This window comes from Schistocerca nitens, chromosome 3 (genome assembly GCF_023898315.1).
Source record: "Schistocerca nitens isolate TAMUIC-IGC-003100 chromosome 3, iqSchNite1.1, whole genome shotgun sequence".
In the NCBI taxonomy this organism is placed as follows: Eukaryota; Metazoa; Arthropoda; class Insecta; order Orthoptera; family Acrididae; genus Schistocerca; species Schistocerca nitens.
In genome coordinates, this window is record NC_064616.1 from 860,745,748 (window position 1) to 860,762,228 (window position 16,481).

Consider the following 16,481-nt stretch of genomic DNA (forward strand, 5'->3'; position numbering starts at 1 on the left):
TAATGACATTCCAGTCACACATGGGGTCGAATTATTCCATTGGCGAAAGGGATGGCGCCAGGAACCCCCCCCCCCCCCCCTCTCTCTCTCTCTCGCTCTCTCTCTCTCTCTCTCTCTCTCTCTCTCTCTCTCTGTCTGTGTCTCTGTGTCTGTCCATGACAGCAACGATCTGTAACTCAATTTGTTAAGAGTGTAGTCAGTTCCATATCAAATAAAGCCACAGAAATGATGAAGAATCTCAACTTGCATTGTCCGAAAAAGAAATTTAATTTTACATGCATAACACCTGGAGTTTTCTTTCAACGTGGATATAAGAGTGAAGAATAGTCTCCTGCCTCGTAGGCCCATGAAGATCCAGTAAGAATATTCGTAACACATCGTTAAACTTACTCAGCAGGTTCCGTAAGACCATGCGACCCAAATCTAATTGATCACGTAACGAATCAATACATAACTCACAAATAAATGTTAAGAAACTTTAAAAACCAGAAAAGAATAATATAAAAATTGAACAAAAACACAAAAATATTTACAATAGTGCATACAATAATAATAATTTCTTGTAGCCAAACAGTCTGATGCAAGTGTTTCAATTGGACGCCATTTCAACGACTTGCTAGTCCGAAACTACACCAGTAATCTTACCGGGGAAACGAAAAACGGAAGAGTCGGGTCTAACATATCAATGTCAGTAGAGACGGAGCACAAGCTCGGACCGTGGTTCGATCGAGATTCGAGCCCTCGACTTCGTGGTTTCCAGGCATGGACTTTACTAATAGATCAGAAGGCCCGACGTGAATGCAATAAATAATACATTACAGCGCAAGGGAACTTGTACATAACAGACAAGGAAACTTTTCAACTTGCATTTCAAACTCTGGGGTTATCACTTCTAATCTTTCAGTTTTCTTAGAATGGTAGATGTTGTGGCGTAACAAGACAGCCACGCCACTCGGAAGTAGCCGAAAGGCACGCGTTAACTCACGCAGGCTAGTAGATAGGTCTGAAACAGGATACGTAATGAATGCTATAAAGAAAAGTACGTAGCTCCTGGAATACTTAACTTTAATCCATCCTTGTGGCGCTCGGTCTGCGATCACTGTCAGTGGCGACACGCGGGTCCGACATGTACTAATGGACCGCGGCCGATTTAAAGCTACCACTTAGCAAGTGTGGTGTCTGGCGGTGACACCACAGTAGAATCCTGTTGATAATGAATAATGCACATCTTTCTGTGCAGTGGTTAAAGAAATGTTATCCAAGTCTTTTTTTTCCAGTCTTGACTGAGTTAAGTTGTCACTCCATTTTTAGCGAGTGCTATTAACTACGAGGAAGGAATTGTTCAGGAATAGCAAAGTTTAAATTCCGAGACGTTTGAACAACGCCCTGCATTAACAACACGAATACACATTTCACATCGTTCATATTGTCTCTTTCTGGGATAAGAATATTCATTGTGAATGCATAGAGGTAAGCCATACGATATAAAAGAACTGAATTATGAGAGCACACCATCATATTCGTGTCAGTGTCAGAGTAAAGATAGCAGCACTTAGTTTCTGCACAAGAACCTGAATATGATACGTGCAAGAATGTTTCCCTCTATCTCCAGAACGAATAATTGAAAATGTTTGACCTCACTGGTTACTTGATTACTTGGTGCCAATAAAATTTCGTATTGGCTTCTGCCTCGGAATCTTCGGTCGACGTTTATTTAACGATTTCCTGGCGTTTCACTAGAACTGGTGGTTGGTGTTGTGTTCAACCAACGTCGAGAGATAGAAGCCAACAGCGAAATCGTCAACAAGTGGTCACGATAGTCTCAACAATAAAACTTCGCTTGCACAAGAGTTTCAAATCAGAAAGTTAATCGTCAATCTGTTTTCTGTAAGTCAAGAGCTAAAAAGTGGTTCAAATGGCCCTAAGCACTATGGGACTTAACATCTGAGGTCACCAGTCTCCTAGAACCTACTTAAACCTAACTAACCTAAGGACATCACACACAGCCATGCCCGAGGCAGGATTCGAACCTGCGACCGGAGCAGCAGCGCGGTTCCGGACTGAAGCGCCTAGAACCGCTCGTCCACAGCGGCCGGCATCAAAGCTAATATTGTCCACTACCCTATTTGCTAAATCATATACGACATATCACCCGTCTCTCAGAGTGACACTTGCATCATCTGAAAATAGAAAAAGATGCATTGTCCTGAGCCACGCATTATAGCCAGTGACGATAGTGCAACGAGAATCTCCCGAAGAACGGAGGAGAGGAATACGATGAGCATCCTTATCTTTGAGTGTTAGAAAGGAGTCGGATGAAACAGAAATTGGAATGACGACGGAGTGATTACGGACGGCTCTTAACCACTGCACTGCCACCGGCTTTGCCATGTTGGTAACACCGGTTCCCTCCCAATCACTGAAGATAAGCAACGTTGGGCTCGGCTAATACTTGGATGGGTGACCGTCTGGGGAAAACTGGGTGCCGTTGGTTTTAAGGACACCCAAGTCGCCCAAGTGACGTCTAATTGAGAGACTTGCACCAGACCGTGGTGCCACGCAACCACTGCGGCAAGTCCCTCGGTTAAACAGAAACTAATAAAAACGAGGAAGAACTATGGCGTCACGAGACCCGGGTTGCGGCAACAGCTGTAGTAATCCCGTAACAAGACAGTGGTGAAACCAAAGGGATACAGATCGTGTGTGTACTCCGCTGAAAGGGAGGGGGACCTTGCTTTCAGGAAGTGAGAAGCCCCTAAAGAGGGCAGGCACGTGGAATTCGATAGCAGCGGGCCAAGCAATTACCTGGGAGAAAGTCTCCAATAAAAAGAGGAAGTCCGGAGGCCTTGAGGGGTCAGCTCAGGTACGCGGCTGGCTCAGCTGAATTACGTTAGACCTATCACAAGCGTCAGGGACACAGCTCCGAAGCGCAGCAGACAACGAGAGACGGTTGACCGTCAAATGCATGTCATTATCGTAACTGTGATACATAGGTAATTTCCGTGCGCGTTTTATCAGATAGATTGTTATTTAAGATTTCTTTCTTGTATGAAAATACATCAACAAGATGGAGAAGCGTGGAGAGATCAATGAAACCAGACTTCAGCCTGATACAACAGCAAAATTCTTTCTGTTAACATGCAGTGTCACTACTACTACTTACACCATCTTCGAAATAAGTATTTGGCGCGGTTTTGTTGAAGAGAGTGTAGTGGTTTCCGTGTGAGTCCATTTATAATTGGGAAAAGTATGAAAAAGAAAAACCAGGAATGTCCGAGTGCTGTTTGCATCGTAATTCCACCGATGATATGTACGAACGTATATCCCAGTCATACCATCGCTAACTCTGGAATGTTTACATTGTTACATTTGGTTTCTGGAGCGATCTAGGAACACGTGAGGCAATACTAACCATCGGAATTATCTTGAACGAAATTATGAAGTTATCAGGGATAAAATATTGGGACCAAATCTTTATCTAAGGTTTGTATAGAAGCCAGAGAGCAGCTCTAAGAGTCCAATACAGGAAATGGAGACAGCAGTTGAGGAGTGAGAAATGGTTCTAGCCTATCCCTCAGTTTTTCAGTCTTTGTTAGAGCAAGCAATAAAGACACGTAAAGAGGAATTTTGAAAAAGAGTCGAAGTTCAGGGGGAAGAAGAAAAACTTTAAAGTTTGCCGATGGCATCGTAATTCCGCCAGAGACGGCAAAGGAGGTAAAATGAATTGAATAGAATGGATAACGTCTTCAAACAAGCTATATGATGAACATAAGTAAACCACAGGAATGTAGCCTGATTAAGTCACGTGATGTTGGGGAGTTAACTTACGAATGAAACGATAAAATCTGAAATAGAAAATTTTGATGATACAGGATATAAATTCAAACGTCAGGAAGCCTTTTCTTAAATTATTCGCTTGGAGTGTAGCCTCACGTGGAAGTGAAACGTGGAAGATAAACATTGCGTACAAGAAGAAAATAGGGGGTCCTGGTAATTCTGCTACTGAAGAATGTTGAAGATTTGATGGGTACATCGAGAAATCATTTAATAAGTAGTGAATCGTGTCGGGAACAAAAGAACTTTACTGGCACAACGTGACTACAAGAAGGGATAAGTCAACAGAACTCATCCTCAGATATCAAAGAATTGTTCAACAGGAAGCTGACGGAAGTGTGGTGGATAACAGTTGTAGAATGAGATGAATAAACTTGTACAGGATAGACTAGCGTGGACAGCGACATAAAATCACTTATCGAACTGCAGACTACAACAACCTGTTTTGCTTCGTGATTCCATTAAAATAACAATTAAAATTAGTTCATTGACGTGCTTAAGTGTAGTACACTGTTAAAAATATGGTTTAAATTTTTGTCTAGGTTTGGCACAACTTCCGAAACATAATTCTGAGTTTACAATGTCCTTACCTGATGAAGAAAAACGTATCCACGGAAAATGTTGCGTTGCTGATAGTTTGGTACATGATGCTTCTCTCAGTGACACTCCGAAGAGTCTTGTTTTCTGAAATATGAAGAGTCACTGTTTAACATTCAGTAGACGAAAGAGTTAAATATACCGTTGTTTTCCAGTAAACTGAAGTCAACAAGTGAAACTAGGTAAGTTAAAACTTCCACTTGGCACCTTGAATTCATCTTCTATATTGAAAAATTGACAAATTATTGTTTACTAACCTGCAATAGAGAAAACCTGCAGGTAAGTATGTACCATGATGACCCAAGCCAAGCTTAGGAAACGCATCCCGTGAACACATCCCAGAGCTTCGTCTGATCCTTCACATTTCAAAATTTTTTGGCCGTTTATGCGCGCAGAAAATGCGAGAAGCAGCATTGAACATTTTCCTGAAAGGCATTGAGAAATATTTAAAAATCTAGTCATGGAGTACAGACAGCTTCATTAACGATGTCGCTATGTGTGTGCTTTATTTTTTATTTTTATAGAATGTAATTTCACCTTGGCAGTCAATCTGAAATTACCAAATACAGTAACATATGTTCACAAAAATTGTGACCAGTCGTGTCTAAGGTAATAGAAGGTGTAGCGTGTAGACAGTGTGATAACTACTTGGAGAATGTACATTGATGATCAATGGAAATAAATCATGAATTTCAAGGCCCAACATATTCTGTTCTCAGAATGATACTTATTAAGACAATTATTACTGATTTCCAAGAATTTTTTTTTCACACAGTCTGATAATACTCGAGATCGCAAACAAAACTACAGTACATGATGACTAGTTTCGGTTGCTCATACAACCATCTTCAGATCAATTTTAAAATCAAGCGTAGTGTCAGCTGGTAAAACGAGGCTGGGACAAGGTCTGTATATCTCAGTGCATTCACATACAACAGTGCATATCATTAAAATTTTGGCTCTGCCAGTGAGATAAAGCGGTTAAGTATTCAAGACCATCATTTGCAACATTTTGCATACGTCGTCGATTAAGTAAATTGTCACCCATAAAAATAGTATGTACATGTATGCAGGTAGGCCTAGTAGTGACTGACACATTCAAAATCTTAGGCACACTACAACTCAGAATGGGTCATTTATTACTAGAACTACTTGCATACCTCTTCGTAGTATTTTTATAGTTGACAATTTACTTGTGTGACGGTGTTGTATGAAAAATGTTGTTTACTAACGATTGACGTTTTACGGATGGACTTGAATGCTTACTGCTTTATATTATTTTATTGAGATAGACTCTTGAGTCCGCAGCTCATGGTCGTGCGGTAGCATTCTCGCTTCCCGCGCCCGGGTTCCCGGGTTCGATTCCCGGCGGGGTCAGGGATTTTCTCTGCCTCGTGATGACTGGGTGTTGTGTGATGTCCTTAGGTTAGTTAGGTTTAAGTAGTTCTAAGTTCTAGGGGACTGATGACCATAGATGTTAAGTCCCATAGTGCTCAGAGCCATTTGAACCATTAGACTCTTGAACGAGAATGCACTGTGATGTGCAGACATTGTATCCTAGCTTCATTTTACCAGCTGTCACTAAGCTTGATTTTATAATCGATCTGAAGATGGTCGTATGAACAGCCAAAACTAGTAGTGTTACAAGATTTTGTGAATTTTTTTAACTTTTTGTAAATATTAAGGTCGCTTGCCTTTGTGCACTGACTATCTCACGAATTAGCGTTATGAATGAATTTCTCAACACATACATAAGACACATATAACACAGTGAAATTTAAAAAAAGTAAAAGAGAAATATTCGACGAAGGCGTAGCTCAGGAACATACACCACGTAAATTTTCACCACATTATATCAATTTTAAAAATTATTAAAAATTATGTCGACTGTAACACCATTTTCCGTATGTTTTATTAAATTACAAATGTTTCCTATTCGTTTACCGTATTTTAAACAAAAATGTTTTATTTCTCTTAGGGTATCGTAGAATTAACGATTAGAAAGAGAGGCCAAAGCATGAAAGCTTGTAAGACCAAACTGATGTTGGAGCACTAAAAATCCAGAACGGGTAATGGGCAAATGTAAATAAACTGCTTATATCACACTTGTGGATGACTGCTGTATTTAAGCTATAATCCTTATAGTTCTCATTACAGACACGTTTTCCATAATGTCTGATTTCGACAAAATAACAAACTGATTTTTTAACTGGTGAGGAACTACGCAGAAAAAACGACACGCTATATGACGACAGGAAAGATGTGTGTGGTTTGCACCATTTACTTGTTTGAGTTTGTTGTGTCACAGGGTAGGGAAAGCCTCAGGTGAGAAGGGTGAGTTTAGTTACCGGCAGGTGCGGGGTCGGATGCGGCCGCCTTGTCAGCCGGCGGGCGGCGCCAGCGCAGCACCTGGTCGTACACCGTGCCCGCCGCCATCAGCACCAACAGCACCGCAGCCACGCCCCTGCGGACACACCAAGGCACCGTCACAAACCAGTCACGTAAACACTATTTGAAAAACCTCCGTTTTCGTTTATACATGTCGCGAATAAAGAAACAAGCAAACATCGTCATTCTCAATGGAGAGCAATCTTCAGACGTAAAAGTAGCTTGGCGTGTTACAGGATCATTACTTTTCACAGTATATATAAATGACCTTGTAACCTCCCAACAGTAAAAATAGTTATATGAATAACATTCACATTCAGTGTAACCTCGCAACAGTTTATTATTCCGTAACCTCGCAATAATAACGTGACTTACTTCCCAATAAAAAAATTGTGGCTCATATATAACCTTTCAATAATTAACTGACTGCGAATCTAAACTGGTAAATTTGGACGTCAGCAGTGCTGCGTCATGGCCCTGAAAGATCATTCTGAATAAGTCGAAAATTCTTACCTCAGTGAAGTCGCCGGATAACGCGTATATATCTGCTCCTATAAGAAATTTTTCTGGCACAGCCCAGTGCAATGCTGGCCACTAGATTTGTCATGTATAGAAAGAAACAACTGATTTTTCTTTACGACAATCGGGATGATCATGGATTGGAGAAATTAGCCAATTCTTTAAATTCAGATGAATTATTGTCAAAAAGTTAATTATATAAAAAGGATTATTATTAAAAAAATTTTTGAAATATTTACATGGGACTTGATATGACAATAGTACAAATTTTGTTTAACAAACTACATATGCGGGCGGCTGTTTTTACCTTATACTACATCTTTCAGGCACCGCCATCGCTCCCCACGACCGGCCCAGCCAACTCCATACACCAGACTGCTAGCTACTACCTACTCCTACTGACACTGCTCTTACTGTAGCCAACACTGCTCTCTGGTCTGAGATTCTCTTATAGCTTACATATCGCAGGCAGCGCGTGAGCAATCCATCGAAATTACATCTGCTCGAGTGCGCTAGCAATAAATTCCTTAGTCAGGGCCCTTTTGCAACCTAGAGAATCGCTGGAAAATTGTAGCGAAATGCAGGAAGACCTATTGAATACTGATGCCTGGTGCAATTGATCCTCAATATAAACAAATGTAACGTATTCCCGATAAATAAGCAGAATACCCATTATTATATGATTACACGATTGAAGAAGTATCAAAGGAAGCAGTCATATCCATAAAATATGAGGGAGTATGTGTATGGAACGATTTAAACTGAAGCATCCATATAAAACTAATCAAAGGCAAGGTGATATCAAACAGATTCATTGATTGGTGGGTTGATTTGCGGGAGGGGACCAAACAGCGAGTCATGGGTCCCATCGGATTAGGAAAGGGTGGGGAAGGAAATAGGCCGTGCCCTTTCAAAGGAACCATCCCGGCATTTGCCTGAATTGATTTAGGGAAATCACGGAAAACCTATCTCAGGATGGCCGAACGCGGGTTTGAACCGTCGTCCTCTCGCATGCGAGTCCAGTGTGCTAACCACTGCGCTATCTCGTTCGGTGAGATTCATTGTAAGAATCCTCGGGAAATGCAGTCCACCCACAAAGGAAGTAGCTTACAAAACCCTCTTTCGACCAGCACTTGAATATTGCCACATCAGTGGGGGTGCCGCACCAGATAGGATCCACAGAGGAAGTAGAGAAAATCCAGAGAAAAGCAGCGCGTTTCTTTACACCTCCATTTAGCAAGAGCGAAAGCATCACGGAGATGCTCAGCCAACTCCATTTAAAATTCCGAGATCGTACGTTCGTATAAAAATCAACCAATATATATCTTTCTCCTACGTACAGGGTGGACAAAAATATGGAAATAGTAAAAACACAACACATTACCACGCCTAATAGGGTGTCGGAAGCCCGTTGGCATTCAAAACAGTTTCCAGCCGCGGAATCGATAAATACAGCCCCTGTTCGGTTTTCAAGGGGCTCTTATTTTATTCTTCCTGTAAACTAATGGCAACTTCAGGTAAAAATGATGGAGGCGGATCGCGATCACAGACAGCGATAACGCACCATTCTCTCCAAAGGAGACTACAAAGGCTCAATGATATTGAGATATTGTGAGTATAGTAGCCAGGGCAGATACAACAATGCATCCTCGTGCACACAAAACCAGTCCTGGAGGATGCGAGTTGTTTGAACAGATACCTGGTCATCTTGGAACACAGCATCACTGTAGGCAACAAATATTGTAACATGTGGTGGATCTGATCAGCCAAAATGGTCACATAATCCTTGGCAGTAAAGAGACCTTGCAGAGTAACTATGGGGCTCATGGAAGACCACGATATGGCTGCTCAAATTAGCACCGAACCGCAGCATTGTTTCACTCTTGGGACATAAACTCGGCCAGAAGTTGGAAACAGCGTGAAATAAGACTCATCCAGTCAAATTACTTTCTTCCATTGACCCATGTTCCCGGTTTTATGGACTTGGCACCACGATTTCCTGTTATGGGAATTTGCGTCAGTGCAGTGTCGTTTTGGAGTCCCAGCTTGCCCTGCAGTTCCATGCTTATGGAGCGCCCTTCGTATTGTTTTGGTGGTGACGGAGTTCGCGAGTGCGACGTTCATTTCTGTAGTGACTTTCGCAGCTGTCGTCCTCTTATTTTTCGTCACAATCATCTTCAATGACCGTCTGTCCCGGCCACGCAACACACACCATCGTCTCCGTTGTGACTTAGCGGAAAGTGTTTTTTCACATTCCCTGTACGCTGTCTAAATTTTCGATATGGTGCCTGTTGAAACACCAAACACTTTGACTACTTTCGTTACGGAAGCACTCAGCTTAGCAGCACCGGCAAGTTGTCAACGTTCGGATTCATTTATCTTAGGCGTAATGCACTAATAACTACACAGAAGACTGTCAGAACGACGGCTCACATTAACTAAATATTGAAAACTTTGGACAGGTGCAGTTCGTGGCCAAATACAACAACACAACCTGCCGGTTTGGGAAGCATCTGCGTTTATGTTCAGTGCATTCATTTCTCGCGGTGATTCCATATTTTTGTACAATCCTTGTACATCACGTGAAAAGACCAGGAAGGTAAAATTGGAGCGAGTAGAGCTCACTCGGAGGCTTACCAGTAATCACTCTTCCCGCGAACCATTCGCGGCTGAAACGGCTGGAATAAGAATAGGGAGAAGTAACAGTGGTACGCAAAGTACCCATCGCCACACTCCAGAAGGTGGCTTTTAGAGGACAGATGTTGATGCAGAAATGAAACTTTGAGTATACACCGTGACACAGAAGAGGAGATTGGTCCTTCCCTGCATCTGGCAACGAACCGTGTAAACACGTCGGAAGCTCCTGTATTCAAATTGCGTGGTGCCACCAGCGTAGCTAATTATTTACGGCTTTTAGCGACCCTGCAACAGCTTGTCACCTAGCAAGAACAGAGATATGGCTGCTTATGTTTTCAGTGCGTGAAGTTCAATACATTTTCTATCCTTTTGACCGAGCGAGGTGGCGCAGTGGTTAGCACACTGGACTCGCATTCGGGAGGACGACGGTTCAATCCCGCGTCCGGCCATCCTGATTTAGGTTTTCCGTGACTTCCCTAAATCGCTCCAGGCAAATGCCGGGATGGTTCCTCTGAAAGGGCACGGTCGACTTCCTTCCCTAATCCGATGAGACAGATGACCTCGCTGTTTGGTCTCTTCCCCCAAAAACCAACCTACCAACCATCCTTTTGTTTGATATGGGAGAACACATAGTCTTGAACTGCAAAGGTGACATGTCGATTGTTCTCATGAGATGAAAACTGTTACATTTAATACTAATGTAATTAACATAAAAAAGCCTAAAGATACCACAGAGCAAACTAATTAAACATCTAAAGAAGACTGCTGGTACTAATTACAATCTCGGGTCTTTTACAGATGGTGTAGTTACCTATGAGGAAATTCTAGCGGAAAAGTTATAGTAATATCTAGCGAACTCGACAAAAGCCAATATCAAGTTGGCAAACAAGCTCAGTTTTTACCGTGAGGGGGTAGGGTATGATTTTATTAGTGGAATCATCCTGGAATTCCCAGAAAGCTATTTGTAGGCACTAAAGGAAAACTAAATTAGGATGACTGAACTGAGATTTGAACCCTGTACCATCAGAATACAAGTCCAGTGTCTGACCCACTGCGCCACCCTGGTTTTTATACCTGGCGTGTATCGATCTACTCTTTTCTGTTCAAAATGGTTCAAATGGCTCTGAGCACTATGGGACTTAACATCTGAGGTCATCTGTCCCCTAGAACTTAGAACTACTTAAACCTAACTAACCTAAGGACATCACACACATCCATGCCCGAGGCAGGATTCGAACCTGCGACTGTAGCGGTCGCGCGGTTCCAGACTGAAGCGCCTAGAACCGCTTTTTTTTCATTTTGTTCGTTGTTGATCGATGTGTTTGGTCGTTGCGGACGTCACATGACATCCGGTCAAGTTCGTTTTGTTGAGCCTTCCACTCAGTTTTCTTATTACAGAGCTCTCTGACTGAACACGCTGAGCTACCGTGCAACCACTCGGCCACTCCGGCCGGCAGTCTTTTCTGTCCACGTCTTTGCGTATGGTGGTACTTTTTCATGGCTGTCGGATTTCGTTAAGTTAAATTCCTCATCATGTTCCGGTATAAGTGTTATGTACTTTTTTACAAAATTAAATTTAAAACAAAGTGTTAGTAAAGGCTACTCTTACGTTAGATATGTGTGCAGAACACTGTCGGTGCCGTATATAAGGTATTAAGGGCTAATTATATAACAAGTTTTCAACTATTTTACAGCTAATTCTAAAATGAGATTTTCATTTCCGTCTGTCATTATTTAACAAAATATATCAAGATTTGGAAGTATGAAATTGAATTACATTTTGAAATTGTTTTAATTTAATAAAACGCTTTTTGAAGTGAAAGGAAGATTACGATTCAACAGCCAAGCGACAACGAGGTCATTAGAGAGAGCGCAAACTCGAATTGGGGAAAGATTAGGTTATTTTTAAATCGAACTAAAAAGTATAAAATAATTTCTCCTACTTTCATACGGATTCTTAACCCTATTAGATAGACCTGGAAATGTTTAACTGTCAAATTTTAATATATATGACAATATTTGTAATATTTATAACAAAAAATGTGAGGCACATGCAAGGTATAATTGAGGCATGATTAGTTCACCTCCTAGCTATTATCTACTACATGCACCCCACGTTTTTCGTTATAAAACTTACAAATATTGTCATAACGAATAAAAATTCACAATACCAAATTTTTTGGACTATGTGTATGGAGTTAGGGATCTGTATAGAGCTAAGAGATATTTTTTAAAATTTTAGTCCAATTTAAAAAAACATGTTCTACTATAAATTTACTTTTCTTTAAATAATTATTCTTCGTTTTTTAGTCTTTTGTGTGAAATTTCTCAATAGATTTTAAACATTTTGATGGGATCGTATTTTTTATTGAAGTAAATATATACACATTTTACCGACTGCTTCACCCACGAAAGCGTAGGTCACATATAATGCACACATCTCCTTCGCCTCTCTGGTCCATCTACTTTTCTCCCATTTCTCTGCTCAGCCACGCCTGTCTAGTCACATATCGCCTGGAACACTTCCCAATACTGCTCACTCAACATGCCATGCCAACACTCCAGGGCCATCTAGAAGTCAGGCGTTACCAACCCTTTTTTCACCCCCTCTCCCACCCCACCCCCACCGAACAGTCCGACAAGAAAGTGCCTCATTATTACATTGCCATCCAGTTCTGAGCTATGATTAAAATTTCAAGTCTCTAGCTGATCGCGAAGTTAGTTTAAATTTGTACCGAACAGACAGAAGGACTTTTCAAAGGAATCCTCCATCATTTGCCTTAAGGAGTTCAGGGAAACGATAGAAAACCAGAATCTGGATGGCAGGGCAGAGATTTTAACCACCGTCCCCCCAAATATGTTGCCAACTAATTCGACGAGAAAGTGGAATAAACACTAGGTATTTCATAACTATAAGAAAGGTTATCATTTGAATTTCGAAATGGTGTCCTTTGTATCGGGCGTAATGGATTTTTACCCAGTGACCGTTGTTGCAGCTTCCTTGATTCGATGGCAGAGGCAGGCACACTGAAAGTGTTGTGTCCAACACTGGACACAACCGTGGCACCACGTCGTCTTTACAGACGAGTCTCAGTTCTGCGTGCAGTGACAAAATGTACGAATGTGTGGGTGCTTCGACGAGAACGAACGTCGCCAGATTTCATCCATCACCATTATATGGGACCAGTACCTCGTGTGACGGTATGTTGTGCCATTGGGTACCCAACAGTTTCATCTCTGTTTCGCGTAGCTCGACAGCAGCAACATTCATTTCTGACGTGTTCAGGCAGGTGGCTGTGACCTGTCTACAACGCGTCTCTGACATTATCTTCCAACAAGATAACGCAAGACTGCTTGTTGGTCGTGCTGTCCTAACGCTCCTTAATGCAGACAGTGTTCTATTGTTGCACTGTCAGAACTTTCTCAATACCTCACCCACTAAAAATATCTGTTCGTGGGTTGCTACCACTCATGTGCCACAACGACTGACTAACTCAGCCATAGAGAGAAGCAGCACAGAATGACATTCCCATATCTATCTTCCAAGCTCAGCTCGACTCGATGTCCAGCTGTGTTAGAGTCTTGTTGCTACCAAAGATGGCAGCTCTGTGTTAAATTTCGCACCCAGAATATTCCCAAAATCGCCTACAAAGTTAGTCATGTGTCGTGCACACTATACTGTACACACAAAATAAGTAAAATTTTTTCCTGGTGTCGTAATTTTAATGTTTAGCAGTGTGTCGTTGTCTATGAACTCCATATCAGCATCACGGAATGACAGGAGTCAAATGTTTCCATTACTAGGTATCTGCCTGGCGAAGATATAAAAGGTTGTCATCAGGTCAGGCAATTTTCAATCAAAAGTTTACTTTAACATCTTTCTGCCACCTCTTCATTCAGTGAGAAGCTCTGCTTTTTTGTACGTCATGGCACGTAAATGGGCTAGAGGGTGCTATCTAGCAAACATACTGAGCGTGAATAAGCAGAAACTGCTAAAATAAGATGTTCTGAAAGAACGATCTGAAACTAAGCAGTTAACTAAAAATTTCCTGCACTTCAAGCTGCGCCTACAGAGTCAGAAATGATGATGATGATTTTGGTTTGTGGGGCGCTCAGCGCCTTGGTTATCAGCGCCTGTACAAATTCCCAATCTTTGCACTCTCCAGTCTCGCCATTTTTCTGAATGTTGATGAAATGATGAGGACAACACAAACTCCCAGTCCCCGGGAGGAAACAATCCCCACTCTGCCCAGGAATCGAACCTGGGACCCGGTGATTCCGAGGCAGCAACGTCAACCACTAGACCACGAGTTGTGAACAAAGGATCAGTAATGCCAGTCTGCATAAGAAAACGTAATAGAAATGTCATAGTCACGCACTTAAAGCTAGAAGGTATACAAAAGGTTTTCTTAATATGATAATTTCAGTGACGTGCTACCTGCCTCCATCCCATGGTCGCTGGCGCACGCCTGTGCAGTAGCTCTCGACTCGAAGGCAAGTCAGTTCGAATCCTGAGGTGGACGAAACTTTCACTGTCAACATTTGTCTGGCAGGGGAAGGTGAGGTGGTGGCGTGAAGTTCTTGACCACAAGACTCGGCGCCAATATCAAAAAATGGCTCTGAGCACTATGCGACTTAACTTCTGAGGTCATCAGTCGCCTACAACTTAGAACTAATTAAATCTAACTAACCTAAGGACATCACACACATCCATGCCAAAGGCAGGATTAGAATCTGCGACCGTAGCGGTCGCTCGGCTCCAGACTGTAGCGCCTAGAACCGCACGACCACTCCGGGCGGCGGCGCCAGTATCCTTGATTAAATTTCAAACATTTTCACAGAGTCTCATGAAGTGAGTGCATGTGACACTGTTGATGGAGATTCATCAGTAAGCCGGCCGGTGTGGCCGTGCGGTTCTAGGCGCTTCAGTCTGGAAGCGCGTGACCGCTACGGTCGCAGGTTCGAATCCTGCCTCGGGCATGGATGTGTGTCATGTCCTTAGGTTAGTTAGGTTTAAGTAGTTCTAAGTTCTAGGGGACTGATGACCACAGATGTTAAGTCCCATAGTGCTCAGAGCCATTTGAACCATTCATCAGTAAGATCCCCAGACGGCCTCCTTGCTGCTACTCAAAAGGAGTAAAGGACCAGGCGGTTATAATTAAAGTGCAGCTACTCACAGAGATCCAGTGTGGGCTGTAATTATCGTATCGCAGCGAAACTTAGTAGATTTTCTAATGTCTTAATGTGGAACTAATTTACTATGGAAAAAAATTAGTTCCGATTTTGGCCACCAGATGCAAATCTGGCGTTGAAAATCCAAGAAAGACGTATAGAAATGATTTCATATGCAGTGGATTAGAAACGGGACGTGGGCGGACAATATCAAACAAGTGAGAAAGGCATAATGTTGGTTTTATTGTTAACCACCGCTTACACAATTTGTTCAATATGAACATTGGAGAGGGCGACGAGATGCTATACAGCGCCAAATTTGCACCTGGTGGCCAAAATAGGAACTTTTTTTCCTCCTGTGTGAATCGGTTCCACATTAATGCATTAGCATATCTACCGAATTTCGCTGCCATACGATAATTACAGCCCACACTGGACCGCTGTAAGTAGCTGCACTTAAATAATAACCACCCGACATGCACCACCACTGTGTTTCAATGTCTCCCCTTCTCTCTTCATCAAAAAACACAAACATGACACCACACGCCCACTACAGTCAGTTGCATCCGGTGGATACACTTAAGAGACACGTCATACTTCGTAGCAAGGGGCCACAGTGTGAGGCACAAAAAAAAAAAATTTCGATGGATTGTTCGATGAATCGCTCGGGATGGCCCAGATAACAATGCCGTACCATTCTTCTCTCAGCGAAGGTGTTTATTCAAAGAGTAGACCTGAGCCTTCCGTATGTGCCGTAGGGAAAGCGCCTGTACTATTGCCATAAGCCAAATATCCCTAGATGACGACGTAGTACCGAAAGTAGTAGTAAGCAATTTGTTCCCAAGTAAGGTATGACGGCATCCCTATGAGCTCGATATTTAAAGCGGTTTCACGTATTTGCGATCTGCTGAACTCTTACACACGTGCTGGATGGTATGGCACTTAAACTTAGATTCATATTCCGTAAGAGAGCATCGAATAAACTCTGGGAGCAGAGAAACTGCTTAAGTGATGAAACTTCATGGCAGATTAAAACTGTGTGTCGGACTGGGACTCTAACTAGGGACCTTTGCCTTTCGCGGGCAAGTGCTCTACCAACTGAGCTACCCAAGCACGACTCACGACCCGTCCTCACAGCTTTAATTCGGCCAGTACCTCGTCTCCTACCTTCCAGACTACGCAGAAGCTCTTCTGGCGAAAGGCAAAGGTCCCCAGCTCGAGTCTCGGTCCGGCGCACAGTTTTAATCTGCCGGGAAGTTTCATATCAGCGCACACTCCGCTGCAGAGTGAAAATCTCATTCTGGAAACATCCCCCAGGCTGTGGCTAAGCCATG

At 42.4% G+C, this 16,481-nt stretch overlaps 1 protein-coding gene across 1 annotated transcript in view; it reads right to left on the reverse strand.

The window, feature by feature from the left end:
• Window positions 1-16,481, reverse strand: part of LOC126249453 (nose resistant to fluoxetine protein 6-like) — an 82,471-nt gene that overhangs the window by 61,689 nt on the left and 4,301 nt on the right. The window contains exons 3-5 of the mRNA XM_049951106.1: window positions 6,780-6,895; window positions 4,689-4,856; window positions 4,425-4,518 (exon numbers count right to left, since the gene is read on the reverse strand). Of these exons, the coding sequence (XP_049807063.1) occupies window positions 4,425-4,518; window positions 4,689-4,856; window positions 6,780-6,895 (378 nt within the window). The remainder of the gene's footprint in view (window positions 1-4,424; window positions 4,519-4,688; window positions 4,857-6,779; window positions 6,896-16,481) is intronic.